This window comes from Dendrobates tinctorius, unplaced genomic scaffold (assembly GCF_039654945.1).
Source record: "Dendrobates tinctorius isolate UK_male_01 unplaced genomic scaffold, ASM3965494v1 ptg000022l, whole genome shotgun sequence".
Classification (NCBI taxonomy): domain Eukaryota; kingdom Metazoa; phylum Chordata; class Amphibia; order Anura; family Dendrobatidae; genus Dendrobates; species Dendrobates tinctorius.
The window spans coordinates 120894041-120917883 of record NW_027361690.1 but is presented as its reverse complement, the minus strand read 5'-3'; the positions used below and the strand labels follow the sequence as shown (position 1 = coordinate 120917883).

The following is a 23843-nucleotide window of genomic DNA, read 5'->3' as shown; positions in this document are numbered from 1 at the left end:
TCTCCGCATTTCACCTAGCATTTCATTTTCCACCGTGAATACCGTGGAGAAGAAGGTGTTTAATATATTAGCTTTTTCCTCGTCATCTACAACCATACTTTCCTCAAAATTTTTTAATAGGCCTACACTTTCACTTTTGATTCTTTTACTATTGATATAGTTGAAGAACAGCTTGGGATTAGTTTTACTCTCCTTAGCAATGTGCTTCTCTGTTTCCTTTTTGGCAGCTTTAAATATTTTTTTAGATAATGAATTTTTCTCCTTATAGTTTTTTAGAGCTTCAATGGTGCCATCCTGCTTTAGTAGTTTAAATGCTTTCTTTTTACTGTTAATTGCCCCTCTTACTTCTTTATTTAGCCACATTGGGTTTTTCTTATTTCTTGTCCTTTTATTCCGACAAGGTATAAACCGCTTACAGTGCCTATTAAGGATGTTCTTAAACATTTCCCATTTATTTTCTGTATTCTTACTTCTGAGGACATTGCCCCAGTCAACCAGATTAAGGGCATCTCTAAGCTGGTCAAACTTTGCCTTCCTAAAGTTCAGTGTTTTTGTGACTCCCTGACATGTCCCCTAGCGAAAGACAAGTGAAACTGTACAATATTGTGCTCGCTATTTCCTAGATGCCCAACAACCTGCAGATTTGTTATTCTGTCAGGTCTGTTAGATAGTATTAGGTCTAAAAGTGCTGCTCCTCTGGTTGGATTCTGCACCAATTGTGAAAGATAATTATTCTTGGCTATTAGCAGAAACCTGTTGCCTTCATGGGTTTCGCAGGTCTCTGTTTCCCAGTTAATATCTGGGTAGTTAAAGTTCCCCATAACAAGAACCTCATTATGGGTTGCAGCTTCTCTATCTGCCTTAGTAGTAAACTTTCCATGATTTCTGTTATATTTGGGGGTTTGTAACAGACCCCAAAGAGAATTTTGTTACTATTTTTCCCTCCATGTATTTCGACCCATATGGACTCAACATCCTCATTCCCTTCTCTAATATCTTCCCTTAAAGTGGACTTTAGACAAGACTTTACATAAAGACAAACCCCTCCTCCACTCCAATTTTTACGATCCTTTCTAAACAGACTGTAACCCTGTAAGTTAACTGCCAAGTCATAGCTTTCGTCTAACCATGTCTCAGTTATTCCCACTATGTCATAGTTACCTGTAGATATTTCTGCTTCTAGTTCTTCCATCTTGTTTGTCAGGCTTCTGGCGCTTGCGAGCATGCATTTTAGAGAATTTTGCTTTGTTCCAATCTCCTCCCCGTTGATTGTTTTAGAAATTTTCTTACCTCCCTTCTGAGTATGTTGTCTTGGATCTTCTTTGCCACACCTCATATCATTCATCAGTATAATATCTGGTTTCATGTTCGTGTCTAACGTTTTTCTTCCCATCCCCTCTTCTTCTAGTTTAACACTCTCCTGATGAGTGTAGCGAGTCTTCTGACAAATGTGTGTTTCCCTGGATTGTTGAGGTGTAGTCCGTCTCAAGCAGCTGTCAGAAGTGGGATATGAACCCACACCTCCATTTGGAGACCAGAATACCAACCTCGAGGGAAACAGACCACTCTGTTCCAGTGTATCAAAGACAAGCAGAACTATATCCATCGGCACTGTCAAGCGGCAGTGTTATTCGTTTCTCTGCAGCAGAGCCAGAGACTTTGTGTATCATTGGAGACGCCACTGGGAGATTTTCCAGCTTTCCCCTTGCCAGAACTGCAACCAATAAGTGTCCCATTTATCTTGTATATTATTTTGCCATTGCCTTTACCTCCCTGCGTGGAGTATCACTTGCTATTGATTGTTCAGTAAATCCTTGTTAACCTCTTCTCTGTCTCCGGTTACTCACTGCATCCCACGAACTGTTTGTTCCTTACATTTTGGCGTAGTCGGCAGGATGCAGTCTGGTAGCGTGGAGACAAAAGGACAGACAGTTGGGTCAAGAACCAGTATCTCTCTGGGGGCCATGCTGAGCAACTTGTCGAAGTTTACGGGGTCTAAAACCATGCTGTGGAGTTGGTTGGAACATATGAGGAGTATGATGAGAATGCACCCGATGACTATCGAGGCTGAGGTGGCCATTGTGGCTTTAGATGGAGATGCGCGACACTCTGTGATGTTGTGTACCCCCCGGGGCCGAGACACATTTGCTGAAGTATTCCAGATTTTAGAGGTGACTCATGGGGACCCCACTGACGTAGGGGAACTTTAGACACGCCTGGTTAGCCATATGCAAGGAGAGGGGGAGACGGTTACACAATATATGAATTCCCTACAAGAATTACACACCGCCATTGTCAGAAAAAATGGGATGGGGGTAGGGCCGACAGATGTCGTGCTGCGTGACTTGTTGGTGACCGGCATACGGGACGCCCTGACCAAACAGACCCTGAGAGAGCGGGTACGGGTAGACCCTCATATCACTTTTGCTGACATTGGGAGAGAAGCCCACTCACGTGACCAGGAGCAGGGGGTGACAGATTGGTGAATTAGCAGTGCAACCAACAGTTGAACCCCAATGGGTTGAAGAGATGCGAAAAGAACTGGTGAATATTCAATGGGAACTGGCCCAAATCAAAGAGAAGGTTGAGACCAGTCAGTGCACCGCCGGAAGTGAAGATGAGACAAATGCTCATAACGGGGGCCGAAGGGTCCGTCGGCCGAGGTCATTTGCATGCTATAACTGTGGAGAAATAGGACATTTGGCTTGGGAGTGTCCGCGTTGGGTCAGGCCTCGTCCCCGACCGTCCATTAAACTAGAGGGCTCTGAGCTTGGGGGACATCGCCCGGAGCCAGAATGGAAAGGAAGGAGTAGTGAAAGTCCCACGAATCTGATTTCTACATGTCCACTGGTATGGGCTGAATTCGATGATCGGGCTGTGCATTGCCTTGTGGATACCAGATCGCAAGTAACCGCGATGCCAGAAGCGTATTTCCGCTGACACTTCCCAGAAACCCTCAGGCCTGGGTGGGGCCTGGTAGTAAAGTTGATGGCGGCAAATCACCTGCCCATCCCAGTCGCATGGGTGGTATGGATGCAGGTCTCCCTGTGTGGGAAGGAACTTGGTATCGTATTGACCCAAGGAGAGGATGGCCATGGTCACACTGTGACATTAGGGATGAATATCCTGAAAGAGTTTGGGAAGATGCTGAGTGATGAACCATCACCCTTGTCTTTAAATCAGTGGAGTTCGCATACTCCCCAGCGGCGGGTGTTTCTGCAGTTAATTTGTAGAGCTCAGGTGCAGGAAGTCTCTGGTCAAGGGGAAACACTTGGGGAAGTGATGGTGCTGGCGTCTGCTCAACTCACCCTACCACCATGACAGACTGTGTTAACTCTACCCATCCGAGCACATGTCCCGCAGGAGAGGGTGGTAGTCCAATTGGAATCCCCGGTTATACAACAACTGCCTGCGGGACTCTTGGTGGCCCAGACACTGGCCGTGGTACGAAAGGGATGGGTACTAGTATGCTGCATGAACCTCACTGATCAGGAGTTTGTCGTCCCACGCAGAGGCAAAATAGCTGTGGTAGTGGGCATGGCTGAAGAAGCATTAACGCCCCAGAACATACAGCTAGCGGTGAGTCCGAAAGACCCATGGTCGGTGAAGGTCACCACCTCTCCAACTGCCGAACCTCAATACATCCAAAAGGGTCGGGGCATCTTAGAACAGATGCGTGCTGAACTGTCTGAACTCACGTCCACCCAAATGCATGAAGTGGAGGTATTATTGGGGCGATACCAATCTGTTTTTTCGAACCACAAGGATGACTTCGGCTGCACCACGGCAATTACTCATGAAATTCCCACGGGGGATACAGCACTCATTCGAAAGCGCTACAGGCAGATCCCTCCTCAGTTGTGCCAAGAAGTAAGGGAAATGCTCAGTCAGATGCTGCTGGCAGGTGTCATTAGAGAAAACCAGAGTCTGTGGGCAGTCCCCATTGTACTGGTGTGGAAGTGTCATGATCCCAGTGCAGGTTTTTAAGCTGCACGTCAGGGGTTAATGTCTGGAGCTCAGTGCAGGTTTTGACCTGCACACCTGGGGTTAATGATTGTGGCCTCTCTTTGGTTCTGGGAGAGCTTCTTAAATCCCTGGGAAGCTCTAATCTCTGTCAGTTATACTTTTGCCTTTGGCCGAGTGTGGTGACCTCTGTGTGCCTGTGCCTGTTCGTTGTTATAGCTTGTTTATATGGTTCTGACCCGGTTCTGTTCCCTGTTGTGAGTTTGCCTGTTGATTCTGTACTGCGCTACCCTCTCTGTGTATGACTCGTTGCCTGTGATCTGACTACTCTCTGCTCGCCTCTCTTGTACCTTGCAGCTATCTCTGTGTATGACTCATTGGCTACGTCCTGACTATCCTCCCTGCCTATGCCCCTTGGTAACTTTATCTCGCAGTTACCCTGCTAGGAGTTCTCTTGCAGCTCCTAGCTCTCTGGAGTTTAGGCCACGCCCCCAGCAGTCACGTGCTTCAGGTCCTGCTGTTCTGAAGTACGCACCTACTTGGCTGCTGCCCGCTCCACAGGTACCTTTGAGCACAGTTCGCTTTACTCAGGACACACGCACTGGCTCAGTGAGCAAGTTCAGTGTGGTGTTCCTGACAGGAAGAAGGATGGGACCCTGAGGTTCAGCATAGACTACCGTAAGCTTAACACCTGTACTGTACGTGATTCATACCCTTTACCCTGGATTGAGGAGTCTCTGTCTGCATTAGGGAAAGCCAAGTTCTTCTCAATGCTGGATCTAGCCAGTAGCTACTGGCAAGTGCCCATGTCAGAAAAGGATCGGGCAAAGACGGCCTTTATACTCCCCATGGGCCTCTTTGAATACAGCAGAATGCCGTTCGGCTTGGCCAATGCCCCGGTACGTTCCAACAGCTGATGGAGAAGTGTCTAGGTGACTTGAACTTTGAGGCCACCCTTATCTACCTGGATGATATCATTGTGCAAGCTGCTTCATTTGAAGACCATCTATGGAGACTAGAGCAAGTGATGAGCCATCTACAGAAGTAGTTTTTCAAGACTCAGATTGAGTACCTGGGTCATATCGTTCCCATTTTGGGAGTGAGGCTGTCACAGGAAAAGATTGCGGTGATCCAAGACTGGCCGACCCCAGATAACGTGAAGGATGTACGTACATTCCTGGGATTAACAGGATACTACCGTCGCTTCGTGAAGAACTTTACTAGATTGGTACAACCGTTGCTCAAACTCCTGAAGGAAGTACCTCCGAATGCAAAGGGTCGATCCATTCGCTGGGAAGAAAGGCAGGAGATAGCGTTCTGTGAGCTAAAAAAAGCTCTGACCAAGGCCCTGGTACTGACTTTTGCAGACTTCTCTATACCGTTTATTCTTCCCACCGATGGCAGCTTGAACGGACTTGGAGCTGTGTTGTGGCTGGTGCAGGATGGAAGAGAAAGGGTGATTGCCTATGCTAGTCGGTCCCTTCGCGATTCTGAATGCAACCCGGACAATTACAGCTCCTACAAGCTGGAGTTGCTGGCGTTGGTGTGGGCTATGATGGAGAAATTTGCAGAATACCTGTCTGGCTCGGAGGTGCTAGTACGTACCGATAATAAACACACCTGGAGAACGCCAAGCTAGGGGCCTTGGAACAGCGTTGGGTGGCCCGTATGGCAAAGTTCCGGTACTGAATCGAGGGGGGTGGAGAACACGCACGCTGATGACTTGTCTAGAGCAAGACATGCACCACCAGGGAAGAGTGGTCATAGAGATCAATTGCTAGAGGGAGAAGAAGTTGCCCATTTCTGAAGGACCGCTGGGATGGTGGCAGCTACGCTGGACCAAACACAGACCTCTCCTCATGAAGGTGTATTGGGAAGATCTCGGGAGGAATGGGTCCAATTGCAGCAGGAGGACCGTGAACTCGCTCTGTTCAGACACTGGGTAACAGTGGAGAAGCTGCCTAGTTCAGAGCAGTGGAGTGCTCTAACTCCAGAAGCATTGAAGATCCTCCGGCAGGGGGAGCGCCTGCAAATGAGAAACGGGATGTTATACTGGAAGGTTCAGCTTTGGGGAGAACAGAGAGCTTCCTGGCAGGTGGTAATACTGGAGACAGTACTGCCTACTCTGGCCACCGAAGCTCATGAAAAAGGGGCTCACTTTTGCCTTAAAAAAATGTTTCAGTGGCTCCAACGGTTTGTTTACTCCTGTGCAGACGATAGTAATGGAACTCTTGACCATTTAACGATCGGGCCAGCTGAACAAGGATATGACCACTGCCTAGTGAAGGTAGATCATTTCACGAAATTGGCGATGGTGACGCCCACCCGAGATCAGACGGCTGTGACTGCTGCATATGCTATCTGTAAACACTTCATTCAGGTGTATGGATGCCCATAGTGGATCCATTCGGATCAAGGAGCTTGTTTCTTAGGCAAAGTGATGCATAAGTTGCAGCGGATCTACCAGTTCGACAGATCACATCCCACACCATATCATCCTCAGGGAAACAGAGCCTGTGAGTGATTTAACCGCACCTCAGTTCAGATGCTAAGAACTCTTGAAGATGATAGAAAGTGTTATGATTGAGTCACCGTAGGAGGCAAAAATAGAAATGCTAGCTAAGTCCAGAAAACCAGAGAAGTTGGCAGCTATCGGATTGCAGACCCCTGAACCTATCAACACATCTAGCAGTAGCCGTGGGGGGCTCCTACGATGCCCTAGGCCCCTTGATCACAGCCTGAGGACTACATAGCCTAAAGACAGAAAGGGAAATCTAAACTGCCCCAGAGCAGACCCCAAAGCAAAAGGCAGCCCCCCACATATAATGACGGTGAAGCAAGAAGAAAGAACAAAACACAGACAGAAAGATAGACTGAGCAAAGATGGGGCCCACGCTAGCTTAGATAGGAAAGGACAGGAAGGCTGCTGTCTGCAATCCGTGAAAAACCCTATGAAAATAAGAGCCAACCAACTGACAGTAAAAAAGGCCCTGAAGACGCTAGGCTTCAAAAAAGCTATGTCAGTACTCAGGAATATTCTGAAGACAGAGCAACAGGCAAAAGGAGATTCAGCTCACCCCAGCAGGGAATGGCAGAATCCTGAAAAGCAAGGAAAACAAAACACTAATGCAAAAAGGCAAAGCAGAAATCTTAGCTTTAGATGAGCAGGAATCAGACTGGTTTCCTAGAAGTCCACAGAGAAATCACCCGCAGGCCAGAAGGGCGTCGGCAGCCTTATATCCAGTCATTAACTCCACTCAGCCAGTCATCATCATCAGCCCCAGGTGTTTGACAATCAGGCTCACTACCTTTCTTCTCCAGAAGAGGGAGTTCCTCGGGCCTCAGTAGTGAAGGGGAAAATTAACTCACAACAGTACCTCCCCCTTGAGGAGGGGTCACCAAACCCTCAACCACGCCACCAGGGCGATCAGGGTGAGCCCGATGAAAGGCACGCACCAATCTTTTGGCATGAATATCAGAGGCAGAGACCCAGGAATTATCCTCCTGACCATAACCCTTCCACTTAACCAAATACTGGAGTCTCCGTCTAGCTAGATGGGAATCCAGTACTTTCTCTACCTCATATTCCATGTTACCTTCAACCAATACAGGGTCTGGAGGTGCAACCCCCGGAACAACAGGTTCAACAAACCTCTTCAACAAAGATTTATGGAACACATTATGGATTTTAAATGTGACAGGAAGAGCCAAACGAAAAGAGACCGGATTAATAATCTCCAAAATCTTGTAAGGTCCAGTAAATCTAGGCTTAAACTTAGGAGAAGCCACCTTCATAGCAATATTTTTTGATGATAACCACACCATATCACCAACCTTAAATTGGGGACCAATGGTCCTATGTCGGTTGGAAAACCGCTGGGCCTTTATCTGGGAGAGAGATAACTTATCCACCACTTGGTCCCAGATCTGGTGCATTCTCTCCACCACAGTGTCAACCCCTGGGCAGGCAGAGGGCTCCACCTGCCCTGAAGAAAATCGAGGATGAAACCCAAAGTTACAAAAAAAGGAGACATCAAAGTGGCAGAACTAGCTCTATTATTTAAAGCAAATTCGGCCAAGGGCAAAAACGAAACCCAATCATCCTGATCAGCAGAAATAAAACATCTCAAATATGACTCCAAGGTCTGGTTTGTTCTCTCTGTCTGCCCATTGGTCTGAGGGTGAAAAGCAGAGGAGAAGGACAACTGAATTCCCAGCTTGGAACAGAAAGTTCTCCAAAATCTAGACACAAACTGGACTCCTCTGTCAGATACAATGTTCTCAGGAATCCCGTGCAAACGAACCACCTGTTGTAAAAACAGGGGCACCAATTCAGAGGAAGACGGCAACTTAGGGAGTGGTACAAGATGAACCATCTTAGAGAACCTATCACAAATCACCCAAATAACAGTCATCCTTTGAGAGACAGGCATATCAGAGATGAAATCCATTGAAATATGGGTCCATGGCCTCTTGGGGACAGGCAAAGGCATCAACAACCCACTAGAGCGAGAACACGATTTAGACCGGGAGCACGTCCCACAGCACTGCACAAAATTCCTGACATCACGAGACAAGGAGGGCCACCAAAAAGACCGACTCACCAGATCTCTAGTACCAAAAATACCTGGATGACCAGCCAAAGCAGAGCAATGAACTTCAGACATCACTCTCTTCTTCCACTGGTCAGGAACATTCAACTTTCCACTGGGACAACGCTCAGGTTTGTCCTCCTGGAACTCTTCCAGAGCACGTCTCAAATCGGGCGAGATGGCAGAAAGAACTACCCCTTCGCCTAAGATGGTAGCAGGCTTAGTCACCACAGGAGAATCAGCAAAGAAGCTCCTAGAGAGGGCGTCAGCCTTGACATTCTTAGTTCCAGGAAGAAAAGAAACCACAAAATCAAAACGTGTAAAAAACAAGGCCCACCTAGCCTGTCTAGGGTTCAAGCGCTTAGCCGACTCTAGGTAAATCAAATTCTTGTGGTCAGTGAGGACCACGACTTGATGCTTAGCTCCCTCCAACCAATGTCTCCACTCCTCAAATGCCCATTTCATGGCTAACAGTTCCCGATTCCCCACATCATAGTTACGTTCAGATGGAGAGAACTTTCGGGAAAAGAAAGCACAGGGATTCATTTTAGATGTTACAGGATCCTTTTGGGACAAAACAGCTCCTGCACCAATCTCAGAAGCATCCACCTCTACCTGGAACGGAAGTGAGACATCAGGTTGCCGCAAAACCGGGGCGGAGGTGAATCTTCGCTTCAACTCCTGAAAGGAAGAAACAGCCTCCGGAGACCAATTTAACACATCAGCACCCTTCTTAGTCAAATCAGTCAATGGCTTGGCAATACTAGAAAATTTTGCTATAAATTTCCGATAAAAATTAGCAAAACCCAAAAACTTCTGGAGGGCCTTCAAAGAAGTGGGCTGAACCCAATCGTAAATGGCCTGTACCTTGGCCGGGTCCATTTCAATAGTTGACGGGGACAAAATAAATCCCAAAAAAGAAATCCTCTGTACTCCAAAAAGGCATTTAGATCCTTTGACATACAGGGAATTCTCCCTCAAGATCCGGAGCACAGTCCGAATATGTTCCACATGAGAATCCCAATCCTTGGAGAAGATCAAAATATCATCCAGATAGATAATCTAAAATTTATCGACAAGATCTCGGAAAATATCGTTCATGAAGCACTGGAAGACAGAAGGGGCATTAGTGAGCCCAAAAGGCATCACCAGGTACTCAAAATGTCCCTCCGGAGTATTAAACGCCGTCTTCCATTCATCCCCATGCTTAATGCGAATAAGATTATACGCCCCCCTAAGGTCAAGCTTGGTAAACCAGCAAGCACCTTTAACTCTGGAGAATAGATCAGAAATCAGGGGTAACGGATACTGATATTTAACAGTAATTTTGTTGAGAGCACGATAATCAATACAAGGTCTTAATGAGCCATCCTTTTTGGCTACAAAAAAAAAACCGGCACCTAAGGGTGACGAGGATGGTCTAATATGACCCTTCTCCAACGCCTCCTTAATATAGGATCGCATAGCCTCGTGCTCGGGTACAGATAAATTGAAGAGCCGACCCTGGGGAAATTTACACCCCGGGCTCAGTTCAATAGCACAGTCATAACTCCTATGAGGAGGCAGAGACGCAGACTCATTCTCACTAAATACATCATAAAAGTCCGCCAAATAATCAGGAACATCATGCGACTGAGGAGAGGTGGAAAACACCGGAGCCTCACTAAAGGCACACCGACAACCCCAACTCACCACAGACACAGATTTCCAATCCAAAACTGGATTATGAATTTGTAACCAGGGAAATCCCAGAACAATAGTATCATGCAGATTATGTAACACCAAAAACCTGCAATTTTCTTGATGGTCTGGGGCGACCCGCATTACCACCTGGGTCCAAAACTGAGGTTTATTTTTAGCCAAAGGAGTAGCATCAATCCCCCTCAAAGGGATAGGCGTCTGCAGAGGTGTCATCGGAAATCCACAACGTTTAGCAAAATCCAAGTCCATTAGGTTTAGAGCTGCTCCCGAATCCACAAAAGCCTTGGCGGAAAATTTGGACAGGGAGCAGATTAGAGTAATAGCCAGAAGAAACTTAGGTTGAACACCACCAACAGAAAACGTGTGTGCAAAGCGTTTCTCGCGTTTAGGACAGACAGACATAATATGCGAGGCATCTCCACAGAAAAAACACAACTTATTACGCCTTCTGAACTCCTGACGCTGCTCTCTGGAAAAAACTCTATCACATTGCATAGGTTCAGACATCTGTTCAACAGGTGGCAACACCTCTCGTGCAGCTCTGCGTTCGCGTAAACGCCGATCAACCTGAATGGCTAAAGACATAGAATCGTCAAGACCAGAGAGAACAGGAAATCCCACCATAGTATCTTTTATGGCTTCTGACAACCCCTTCCGAAAGAGAGCAGCCAAGGCATTATCATTCCAGGTAGTAAGTACTGCCCACTTTCGGAATTTTTGACAGTACAATTCTGCAGAATCACGACCCCGGTTCAATGCCAGCAGGGTCTTTTCAGCATGATCAATGGCATTAGGTTCGTCATACAACAACCCCAAGGCCTGAAAAAATGCGTTCACATTAGTCAGAATAGGATCATCTGGTTTCAAAGAAAACGCCCAATCCTGGGGATCGCCACGCAGCAAAGAGATGACAATTTTAACCTGCTGCACGGAGCTCCCTGACGAGTTAGGCTTCAAGGCAAAAAATAATTTACAATTATTTCTGAAATTCAAAAATTTAGACCGATCCCCAAAAAATACATCAGGTGTAGGAATCTTTGGTTCAGCAGCATGTGAATGAGCAAGGTAGGCGGAAATTCCCCGCACTTCCGCAGCGAGCTGCTCCACACGATCAGACAATTGCTTTATCTCCATTGAGAGAAAAAAAAATTCCCTCTACGGCCTCAGAGATATAGAGGAAAAAATATACACACTTTTTTTTTTTTATACAATACTTTCCTGCTATTCAGTACCCTAGAATCTGCGGTATGGCGGGTGATTCTGTTATGATTGAGTCACAGTAGGAGGCAAAAATAGAAATGCTAGCTAAGTCCAGAAAACCAGAGAAGTTGGCAGCTATTGGATTGCAGACCCCTGAACCTATCAACACATCTAGCAGTAGCCGTGGGGGGCTCCTACGATGCCCTAGGCCCCTCGATCACAGCCGGAGGACTACATGGCCTAAAGACAGAAAGGGAAATCTAAACTGCCCCAGAGCAGACCCCAAAGCAAAAGGCAGCCCCCCACATATAATGACGGTGAAGCAAGAAGAAAGAACAAAACACAGACAGAAAGATAGACTGAGCAAAGATGGGGCCCACGCTAGCTTAGATAGGAAAGGACAGGAAGGCTGCTGTCTGCAATCCGTGAAAAACCCTATGAAAATAAGAGCCAACCAACTGACAGTAAAAAAAAGCCCTGAAGACGCTAGGCTTCAAAAAAGCTATGTCAGTACTCAGGAATATTCTGAAGACAGAGCAACAGGCAAAAGGAGATTCAGCTCACCCCAGCAGGGAATGGCAGAATCCAGGAAAGCAAGGAAAACAAAACACTAATGCAAAAAGGCAAAGCAGAAATCTTAGCTTTAGATGAGCAGGAATCACACTGGTTTCCTAGAAGTCCACAGAGAAATCACCCACAGGCCAGAAGGGCGTCGGCAGCCTTATATCCAGTCATTAACTCCACTCAGCCAGTCATCATCATCAGCCCCAGGTGTTTGACAATCAGGCTCACTACCTTTCTTCACCAGAAGAGGGAGTTCCTCGGGCCTCAGTAGTGAAGGGGAAAATGAACTCACAACAAGAAAGGCTAGGTGGCCAGAACATGTCTTTGAACTTATTACTGATTAGAGACTACTCTGAAAGTCCGCGGGCTGTTGCGGCTTGTCCAAGTGCTCACGACCCGTGCCCGGCCATTTCTGAGGAATCCATATAAAGGACTGTTCTCACGTTCCAGCATACCCAAGACAAGCAGGACTGTATCCATCGGCACTGTCGGGCGACAGTGTTATTCATGTCTCCACAGCAGAGCCAGAGACTTTGTGTATCATTGGAGACGCCGCCGGGAGATTTTCCAGCCTTCCCCTTGCCACAACTGTAACCGATAAGTGTCCTGTTTATCTTGTATATTCTTTTGCGATTGCCTTTACCTCCCTGCGTGGAGTATCACTTGTTATTGATTGTTCAGTAAATCCTTGTTAACCCCTTCTCTGTCTCCAGTTACTCACTGCATCTCACGAACTGTTTGTTCCTTACAATGGTCTGAAATGAGTGATGTACTGCATGATGGGGATGTATGATTGCAGTGGGTGTAGACCTACTGGGCCATTGGCTCTGCTTACCCTGGAGAGGTGTAACTACTGTCAGTGATGTTTTGGTCTTCACTAGAGTATCTGAGCATGAGGATAGGCTTGGGCCATAAGTCAGCAGGTGCCACTCCAGGGCAGTCCCCGGATCTACAGCAGCTGTCCTGGGGATCAAAAGCAGAATACAAGGCACATAGTATGTAGACAGAGGTGTGATCAGAGAGTCAGAGGATGGGGAGGGTGGCACAAGATCAAAATATGAAGCTGAGGTCAGGAGCAGAGAGGTCAGAAAAAACAAGTAAACATTACAAGCCAGGTCGGTGACAGGAAAGTCAAAATGAACATGTGCCTTAGTTGATTACTACACAGAGACTGAAATTAGAAACCTAAATTCAGGCAAAGTGTGGAGGGAGGAGCTGTCTATTATAATTGATAGGCCAGGGAAGGAAGAGTCTGACCTCTGACCTCGCTATAGCCTGGTGGATACTTTCCAGCTGCATGAGTATACATCAGTGCTCAGAGTTCTGCAAGAGGCAGTTCAGCTCAATGACCTGACATTAGGAGAAGCAGAGTGGATTCAGAAGACTAGTGTGCAAGGTAGATTTATGAGGTGCTGGTGCGTCTGGTACATGACATCTTAGACCGAGGCAACAGAAATTCACTTACACTTTATTTCAGTGGTGCAATAAAGTTATTTTATTCACTCATGGGAGCAGATAAAGACAGAATATGGCTATGAACTGAGCGATATTTCCCACAGTAAAAAAGTAAAAAAAAGGTCAAGTAAAATATGTAAAAATCACACACAAATCACGGAAACCTGTTTCGCCACTCAAAACGCAGTGCTTCTAATAAAATGAAAATAAACAAAAAACGCACACATAATTGACATCGCCACGTCCCTAACAACCCGCTCTATTAAACTAGCATGTTGTTTTTTCTGCTTGGTGACCACTGTAAAAAAAAATAATAAAAAAGCAATTTTTTTTATATTATCCTTCTCTTTTTACAGCAACTTAGTGAAAAAGGCCCTGGCAGGGTCAAAACATCTAACTTTGTTTCTCAGTTCATGGATATAATCTGTCTTTATTTGCGCCCATGAATTAATAAAATAAGTATTTTGCACCACTGGGATCAGTTAATCAATGTTCATTTAGTACTTAACCCCTAACAACCGCCTATACGCATTTAAACTTATTCCCTCATCAACGTTTTAAAACAGTATCGGACCCGACCGGTTTTGCAACTGATGGGGCCGATTAACCTCTTAATTCAATCGTGACAGCGGTATTTAAAGCCCCCGTTACTTACTGCGATATCGCTAGCAATATCGCTGTAAAGTCACCGATTTTGTGACGTTGCAGCGATATTGCTAGCGATATCGCTGCATGTGATGCTTACCTCCGACCGGCTCCCCCGCTGGTTATCGCTGATCGCGCGAGAAGCTCCTGGACCATTCCTCGTCGGTCACTTCCTGCGGCGCTTCCTGTGGCGCCGACGAGCGACGTGTGGAGCCGGGCGGGAGGACGCAGGATCGCCGCGTCTGACAGGTAAGTAGCGATCCCCATCCCCAGCGATGTCTCTGGTGAGATCTGCCTGTGTGGCAGCTCACTAGCGACCACCTAGCGATGCACCAGCGATCCTGACCGCGTCATATCGCTAGTCGGGATTGCTGGTGCATCGCTAGGTGTAACGGCACCCTAAGTTGTTACAAGGGGATTGCGACCCCATTAGTAAACATCAGATCCCTGCGATGAGAATCGCAGGTCTCAATGGTTACCATTTTACTCAGAGGTCAATTCATGAGACCAGTGATCAAAATGAAAATTAATGTCCCACAGTAAAAAAAGTGTAAAAAAAAAGGAAAAAAGTCAACGAAAACATGCAAAAAACACACAAAAAAGCACACACAAATCACATTTTGATGCAGGAAAGATATATATCTTTTTACCGTGTTCGCCAGTAGATAGAAGAATATTTAGAGGACTCTCAATTCTAAATATTCTTCACACAAATCACAGAAATAATTTTCACCACTCAAAATGCAGCGTTTCTAATAAAAACAAAAATAAACAAAAAACGCACACATAATTGACATCACCACTTCCTTAACAACCTGCTCTATAAAACTGTCACATTATTTTTTCCATTTGGTGACCACCGTAAAAAAAAACAATTAAAAAAACACGCCAAAAATGTCGCTTTTTCATTTTACTGACTCACAAAAAAGTGAATAAAAAGTGACAAAGTCATATGTAAAAAAAAAAGGTACAAATGAAAACGTCATTCTGTCCCCCAAAAACAAGCCCTATTATTGCTCATTCGGCAAAAAAATTAAAAAGTTACAGCTCTCAGAATATGATCATGCAAAAGCAAATTCATTTTGCTAAAATTTTGTTTTTAGTGTGTAAAAATAGCAAAGCATAAAAAGCAATATAAATCTGGTATCGCTGTAATCGTACCAACTCAAAGAACAAATCGGTCTAATCACTTTTACTGCATGGTGAACGGCGCAAACAAAAATTCAATAAAAACAATAATTACATTGCTGTGTTTTCTTCATTCTGTGTCTGAAAAATCTGAATAAAAAGCGATTGAAAAATATTATGTACCCCAAAATGGTAACAAAAAATCTGTAACTCGTCCTGCAAAAAATAATCCCTCATACAGCTCTGTTTGCCAAAAAATAAAAGTTACAACTCTCAGAATGTGTAGACAAAAAAGCACCACTTTTATAAAAAAAAACATTTTTACTGCATGATTGCAGCAAAACCAAAAAACAACTATATAAATCTGGTATTGCTGTAGTCGCTCTGACCTGAAGAATAAGTCCACCTCATCACTTATATCGTACAGTGAACCGCGCAAAAATAAGAATTACTCTTGTACTTTTGTCTATCTGCTCATTCTACCTCCCAAAAATTGGAATAAGGCTCTGCCCACATTTATCCTGCGCTCTCTGATGAGCACTTACGTTGGGGTTTCTGTGTAAATTCCCCAAAACCACAATTCATACAAAACCGCGGACGGAAGCATTCACTTATGAGGCAGATGGAGTCACTTTGAACTGGTCTGTGTTTCGGCAGTGTCCCATCATTTTAGGCACCTTTTTAGCACACCAGTGTGGGCTCCTTCTGGGCCATTCTGTACCTAAACCACAGTACTTGGCCACATGTTTGGTATTATTTTAATAGAGAGAAGGCACTTAATTTACGAGTGTGTATCACCAGAAGCACAAACTGGGCACAATATATGGGGGCACTACAATATATGGGGGCTCTACACTATATGGGGGCACAATGTATGAGTACTAGACAGGCAGATTTGCAATCCTCCAGAATAAAGCTTGGTGTGGATGTTACAAAATAGTCACTGCAGCCATAGAAAGATTTTTTGAAAGGTGCAGTTTCTATGGGGTCACTTTTGGGGGTTTTCCACTGTTCTGGCACCTTCCGGACTCTGCAAATGCAGCCCCTAAACTATTCTAACAAAATCTGTGCAAAAGTCAAATAGCGCTCCTTCCTTCTCAACCCTGACGTGTGGCCTATAAATAATTTCTGGCATCATATGGGGCAGCAATGCCTTTGGGCTGAATTGCGCAAGAAATTGTGGGGTCTAGTTTCACTTATTGACCCTTGTGTATCTGACAAATTTGCAGCAAATACAACCATTACATTTTTACCACTAAAGTGTCATATTTCCATGACTCAATGTTATAAAATTATATAACCTACTTACGGGTTCAAAATACTCACTACACACCTAGATGAATTCCTTGAGGGGTCTAGTTTCCCAAATGGGGCCACTTGTGTGGCGTTTCTGCTGTTTTCATATGTCAGGGGCTCTTCAAATGCGACATAGCATTCACTAACAATCCCAGGTAAATAACACTGTTTCCTTTCCAAATCCTGCCATGTGACCAAGCAGAAGTTTTTGACCACATATGGGGTATAGTCACATTCAGGACAAACTGCGAAAAAAAGTTACAGGGTCTGTTTTCTCTTATTATGCATTGTGAAAATTACAAATTTGGGGCTAAAACAACATTTTCATGAAAAAAAAATGAAAATTTTCAATATGACGACCTAATGGTATCAAATTCTGTGTAGTACCTGTGGGTTCAAAATGCTTACTATAGCCCAGGATTAAATCCTTGAGGGGTGTAGTTTCCAAAATAGGGTCACTTGTATTTTTTTTCACCGTTTAGGTGCATCAGGAGCTCTCCAAATGCGACATGACAACCGCAGACTATTCCATCAAAGTCTGCATTCCAAAGTGTCACTCCTTCCTTTCCAAGCCCTGCTGTGCGCCCAAACAGTGGTTTTCCTCCACATATGGTGTGTCCTCTGAAGACATTGCCCAGCAAATTATTGGGTCCATTTTCTCTTGTTACCCTTGTGAAAATAAATAAAATTTTGCCTAGCAGTACATTTTTGTGGGTAAAATTTGATTTTCTATTTTCACAGCTCTATGTATAAACTTCTGTGAAGCATCTGGGGGTTCAAAGTGCTAATGACACATCTAGATACGTTCTCTAAGGGATCTACTTTCCAAGATGGGGTCACTTATTGGTGGTTTCTCCTGAGCTCAACAATTTTCTGCTTCACCTACCTAATGGTCTGACCTACTTAATTCATTTTTCAAGACAAACAAGCAATGCAGTAAACCACACATTTTGTGTCACAATGAGGTGATAGTATACGGAATGCTGGGTGGAATATCAAATATGTATGTTTTGTCAAAAGTATATCGACACACGTTACACTTGGAGCCAACACATCTAAAAAAGCCTTTTGTAGTTAGCCAGGTTGAAGGGGAAGGAGATGATTTTTACATGCTGGGAGATAGCATGTTCCCTAAGGTGAGACCCCTTCTAGCTACTACCCTACACCCGATGGTAAGAATGGAACGTAATGTAGTGTCTTGATTCAGAAATACTTAAGCACAATTTTTTTGATGTCATGAAATTGTGTGCTGAAGGCTGTGGAAAACATAATAGGAGGTGGCTGGCTGTGGTGGATACATGATTTCTTGGATAATAAATCCATTCTAGGATATTGTGACACTTTTTTGAGAGCATGTTTGATGTTGGGTTAGCCACCTGGGGCTATAGTTATCCAATGTGTGATAGTTGTGCTTTCTTTAAGGAAAGCTTCATATGTGGTCCAGTTGCGTCAAGCTCGCATGACTTCACCTTGTGGGATTGCTTGAGTGACATGACGGGGGTGGGAGCTGCTTGAAAGGACAATGGGATTGCCTGAAACATCTTTAAGATATCATGTTGTTTCGATCTTTCTGGTCATGGGATTGTCTGTTAATATGATGTCCAGAAAGGGGATTTGTGAAGAAAGGCAAGTGGCAGTAAATCGTAGGTTAAGATCATTAGAATTGATATATGGTAAAAAAAAATCAAAAGTACTAGTGGGACCCTCCCAGACCAACAGCAGTTCGTCCACATATCTACCAAACCATTTGTTATAAGGCAAAAAAGGATTGTTGTCAGTGAAAATGTGTTTTTCCTCCTACCAGGACATGTAAAGACTTGCTAGGGACAGGGAGAATTTAGAGTCCATTGGGGGGCCTAGCACCTATAAATAAAAATTATTATTGAAACTGAAAATATTGTGTTGGAGAAAGTAATTTAAAACTGCCAAAATAAAGCATTTTAAAGGGGCGGAATAACCACTATACCTATCCAAATGATGTTTTATAGCAACACGGACTTTCAAATCCCTCCAAAGGTTTTCTATAGGGTTGAGATCTGGAAACTGACTAGGCCCCTCCAGGACCTTCATATGCTTCTCACAAAGCCACTCCTTCATTTCCCCGGTGGTGTGCTTGGGATCATTATCATGCTGAAAGACCCATCCATGTTTCATCTTTAGTGCCTTTGCTGATGGAAGGAGGCTGCATTCAAAATCTCAATATACATGACACCATTCATTCTTTTATGTACACGGATCAGTCATTCTGGTCCCTTTGCAGAGAAACATCCCCAAAGCATCATGTTGCCACCCCCATGTTCACAGTAGGTATGGTGTTCTTTGGATGCAACTCAGCATTCTGTCTGCTCCAAACACTACAAGTCTTGTTTCTACCAAACAGTTCTATGTTGGCTTCATCAGACCATATGACATTCTCCCAATACTCTTCTCGATAATCCAAATTCTCTCTAGCATACTTCAGATGGACCTGGACATGTACTGGTTTAAGCAAGTGGGCGCGTCTGGCACTGCAGGATCTGAGTCCCTGGTGGCGTATTGTGTCACTGATGGTATCCTTTCTTACGGTGGCCCCAGCACTATGCAGGTCATTCACTAGGTCCCCCCCGTGTGGTTCTGGGATTTTTGCTCACGGTGCTTGCGATCATTTTGGCCTCAATGGGTGAGATCTTGCGTAGAGCCCCCACCACATCGAGGGAGATTATCAGTGGCCTTGTATGTCTTCAATTTTCTTATTATAGTATAGCTCCCACAATTGATTTCATCACACCAAGCAGCTTGACTATTGCAGATTCAGTCTTCCCAGCCTGGTGCAGGGCTACAATTTTGTTTCTGGTGTCCTTCGACAGCTCTTTGGTCTTCACCAGAGTGGAGATTGGAGTGTGACTGTTTGAGGTTGTGGACTGGTGTCTTTTATACTGATAGCTCTTGGAAAGAAAGATCCAGCTCAGAAGAGTAAAATCCAAAAAATTTTATTCGATTTCATAAAACATAAACAGGTTTGTAACACACCCGACCGGTATGCCCGGAGGAAAGGTTGCTGATGTGAAACTGGAAGCGTTTCGACCAGCTAGTGTTCTTAGACTCTTTTATACTGATAAGAAGTTCAAACAGGTGCCATTACTACAGGTAATGAGTGGAGGACAGAGGAGCTTCTTAAAGAAGTTACAGGTCAGTGAGAGCCAGAAATCTTGCATGTTGTTAGGTGACCAAATACTAATTTCCACCATAATTTGCAAAATAAATCTTGCCAACTTAGACATAGTGATTTTCTGGATTTGTTTTCTCATTTTGACGCTCATAATTGTTGTCTACCTATGATGTCAATTACAGGCCTCTCTCATCTTTGTAAGTGGGAGAACTTGCAGAATTGGTGGCTGACTAAATACTTTTTCCCCACTATAGATCTCGAGAGGTTATTCCTAATTTCCCATTTTGGCATACTGGTCTTATGCAACTCATGATTTGGCCACACACCATATCTTGTATTGCACATTAGGAACCAAACACAATGGAACCATTATCAAACAAAGAATTTCCTTATCTATGTTTAGTAAGATAAAAGTTACCTTGTGCCTTTCTCTTCACAAGGTGGACACATTCCAAAGTGAAATGTCTAAGTTGGGTTGGTTGTCCTTTCTTCTTTATATAAAGGAGCCCAAGAGAGGGGTCTGTACCAAACAATTTGGCCCCTATCTACATAATAGAGAAAAAGTGTGTGTGTATCAAGCCCAGCCCCTCATTATGATGTCATAATGGTTGCCATGGCGACGCTGATGTCATCATAGGTTGCAAGCCCCGCCGTTCATTATGATGTCATAATGGTTGACTATGGGATGGAGGATGTGTGATGGGTATATGGGCACTGGACTATGGGATGGCGGATATGTATGATGGGCATATGGGCACTGCACTATTGGATGGAGGATATGTATGATGGGTATATGGGCATGGGACTATGGGATGGCGGATATGTATGATGGGTATATGGGCACGGGACTATGGGATGGAGGATATGTATGATGGGTATATGGGCACGGGACTATGATATGAAGGATGTGTGAGATGGGTATATGGGCACTCGACTATGGGATGGCGAATATGTATGATGGGTATATGGATATAGAACTATGGGATGGAGGATGTGTGATGGGTATATGGGCACTGGACTATGGGATGGAGGATATGTATGATGGGTATATGGGCACGGGACTATGGGATGGTGGATATGTATGATGGGTATATGGGCACGGGACTATGGGATGGAGGATATGTATGATGGGTATATGAGCATGGGACTATGAGATGAAGGATGTGTGATGGGTATATGGGCACTCGACTATGGGATGGCGAATATGTATGATGGGTATATGGGCATGGGACTATGGGATGGAGGATGTGTGATGGGTATATGGGCATGGGACTATGGGATGGAGGATGTGTGATGGGTATATGGGCATGGGACTATGGGATGGAGGATGTGTGATGGTATATGGGCACTCGACTATGGGATGGAGGATATGTATGATGGGTATATGGGCACGGGCCAATGGGATCGTGGATATGTATGATGGGTATATGGACACGGGACTATGGGATGGAGGATAATTATAATTTGCTATAACTAACCACAGTTAGTTACTATGCCCGGGCAGCACCGGGCTCTTCAGCTAGTAAATAATAAAACATAATAATTTCCAGAAAAAAATGTAGGATACAACATTTTAATCATATTGGGTATTGAATTAAAGAGGTTTTCCGAACACATGTCAATTTTTGAAAATATTTATATGTCATAGTAGACACCAATAAAGCCCCCAATATCAGAGTAGGAACAATTGATAATTGTTACTAATCATTAGCCTACCAAGCCCCAATGTACTTAACATCAAAGATGGGGTTGAGTAACTTGAGATGCAATGGGTGTTGGTGGTCCTTATACTGAATATCTCAAGTTCTTTGCTTACAGTCATTAAATACCCAACTTTACTGAATAAATATATGTCTGCCTTGGTTATGTGATGCACACCCTGGTACACAGCTTATTGTTAATGGTATATTACATCCTTCGGAGCTCCCTGCCTGTGTAACAGCGCATCCATTACACCAAGACAGATTTATATCCACTGGGAGTGATATATGAAAGTTCCTATTAAGGGAAGAATTGATACGGAAAGAATATTATATCATTTCTTATTACATAAAGAATAATATTTCTATATTAAAACTAGAATATATCTCTAAGACGAAATTAAGGGAAGAAACATAATGGAATTACAACAATGTTCATATTTTCTCTTTCAGATGATTTTTGCTGCTCTCCTTGGATCTCTGCTTGCTACTGATGTAAGAACCTCTATAATATTCGATCTATGTGCTATTCATATGTATTTTATATAAAACTATTTTTCTCTTTTCTACTTATTTATGAAGCAGAGTAGTTGTATTATCTGCCCTCATACTTGCACTGTTATGTTCAAGCCATCCCTTGATAAACTCTCATTTTTATATTTTTCCTGTTTTGGTTTAATATTTTTAGTAACTTTCTATTTTCCTTTCCTAGAATATAAATATTAATAATCAAGGGAACGTTGGTGACAATGTGCATCAGACGGTGAATATCAACAACCAGGACCATGTCGCCAACATTAACCATCTCAATGGCTGGAACTCCTGGAACTCTATCTGTGACTACGGGAAAGTGAGTACTTCTCTAACCATTTGTATGGATGAAACTGTGAAATGCGTAATTAAAAAAAAAACGTTTTAACTTAAAGGGAGTATTTGCAATACGACTCTATGGAAAAAGGATGTGTGTCTTGACGAAAATTGATAAGAATGTCTTCCCAAGTCTTGACGTCCTTCAACAGAAACCCGTAAGGAGTTCAAACATTAACTCTCATAATATTGTCATTAGAAATATTGGGTTAACAATTGTTTTTAATCAATGTCAATTCATCTATCAAGAGCTGAAAGATTTTATGGCCGATAGCTTTGGTTTGTGAATTCCGTAATTTCATTATCTTTTTTCCACTGAGCCCCTGCTAATGGGAGACTCCATTACAACCGTGAAATTAGGCTGCTTAGGTTCTACTTAACATCACTACACTAACCTCCCAATGCAGGAGGTCTTGGTGCGCCCATTTTCCTGGCTTGATTATATTTTCCAATTCCTTTTTTGAATGCATTGTCATAACTATGGATGTGAAGAAGAATCATCATAGAATCCCCTTCAGAGACCCATAAGTCATGCATAGTCTTCTTCTACTGAAGGGAAAGCCCTCGTTATGACAATAACTTTCAAAAAAATATATCTCTAATCTAACATTATATTTAATGTTCAGGTGAAGACCACAACACATTTTTTCAAGTATAATATCAACAGTGTTCCAATTACTAATATCGGCATGTATGGAGTCCATATTGAAGCCCTTTGTCGGGGAATCCCATCCTACACTGCTGATGTAAACGAAGGTGAGGTCCAGAGTCTTTAATTGCTATCTTGTATCTACTATTTATAGATACCTAAAACAAGGGGCGTAACTTTAATAGGTACAGGATTTACACTTGCACTGGGGTCCGAAGCCTAGGGGGCCCAAAGGGTCCCTTTGGGTCATATAAAGATTAATAATATTGAAGATCTGCCATAGTTGAGGCCCCATTGGAGATTTTTCATTGGGACCCATGAGCTTCAAGTTACACTGCTACCAACTACCAGCATAACCAGTTTGTTACTCTATTCAGAAACCATTAGTTAGGCAAGTACTTACTGGTCTTACTGGTTGGTGTAATTCAGTGCGCAGAAAACTCGACCATATGTGGGTCTCTAGAAATAAAGTGAACAATTGTGCAATACATAACATTACATTTATGCAGATGTTGATTCTGACCTGTTCTCTTTGTTATTTTTTTTCTCTAATTTATTAGTGGACGAATACTATGATGGCTGTGACCCCAGCAGCATTATTGACATAATAGGCATCACGTTCTGCTTTTAATCCAATATGGCTTCTCTACAACAAATTTTATGCAATCCATGTTTGTAACTTTTTTTACCATAAATAAAGCATTTGTTTGCTCTCATGTTTGCTCTTGTGTCATGTGTGAGAGACTTTCATCTAACTTTTCAGATTAGATTATATTTGTAAATAAGGAATAACATTATTTCTGGCCATTATGTAAATTATCTTCTGCATTTTTCATGATTTTCTCTATCTCTAATTTGCAAATGAATCTTAGTTAGTGGATGGGGACTAGCTGATATGATGTCGACTGTATAACACAGCACACACATAGCAATCA

General features: G+C 43.7%; 1 protein-coding gene across 1 annotated transcript; it reads left to right on the top strand.

The window, feature by feature from the left end:
* Positions 1–5782: 5782 nt before the first annotated feature.
* Positions 5783–23539, top strand: LOC141084445 (gastrokine-1-like). The gene is made up of 6 exons (XM_073569168.1): positions 5783–6250; positions 21846–21887; positions 22105–22242; positions 22319–22417; positions 22886–23015; positions 23469–23539. The coding sequence occupies exons 1-6, from the start codon at positions 5783–5785 to the stop codon at positions 23537–23539; spliced, it is 948 nt and encodes a 315-aa protein (XP_073425269.1).
* The last annotated feature ends 304 nt before the right edge of the window (positions 23540–23843 follow it).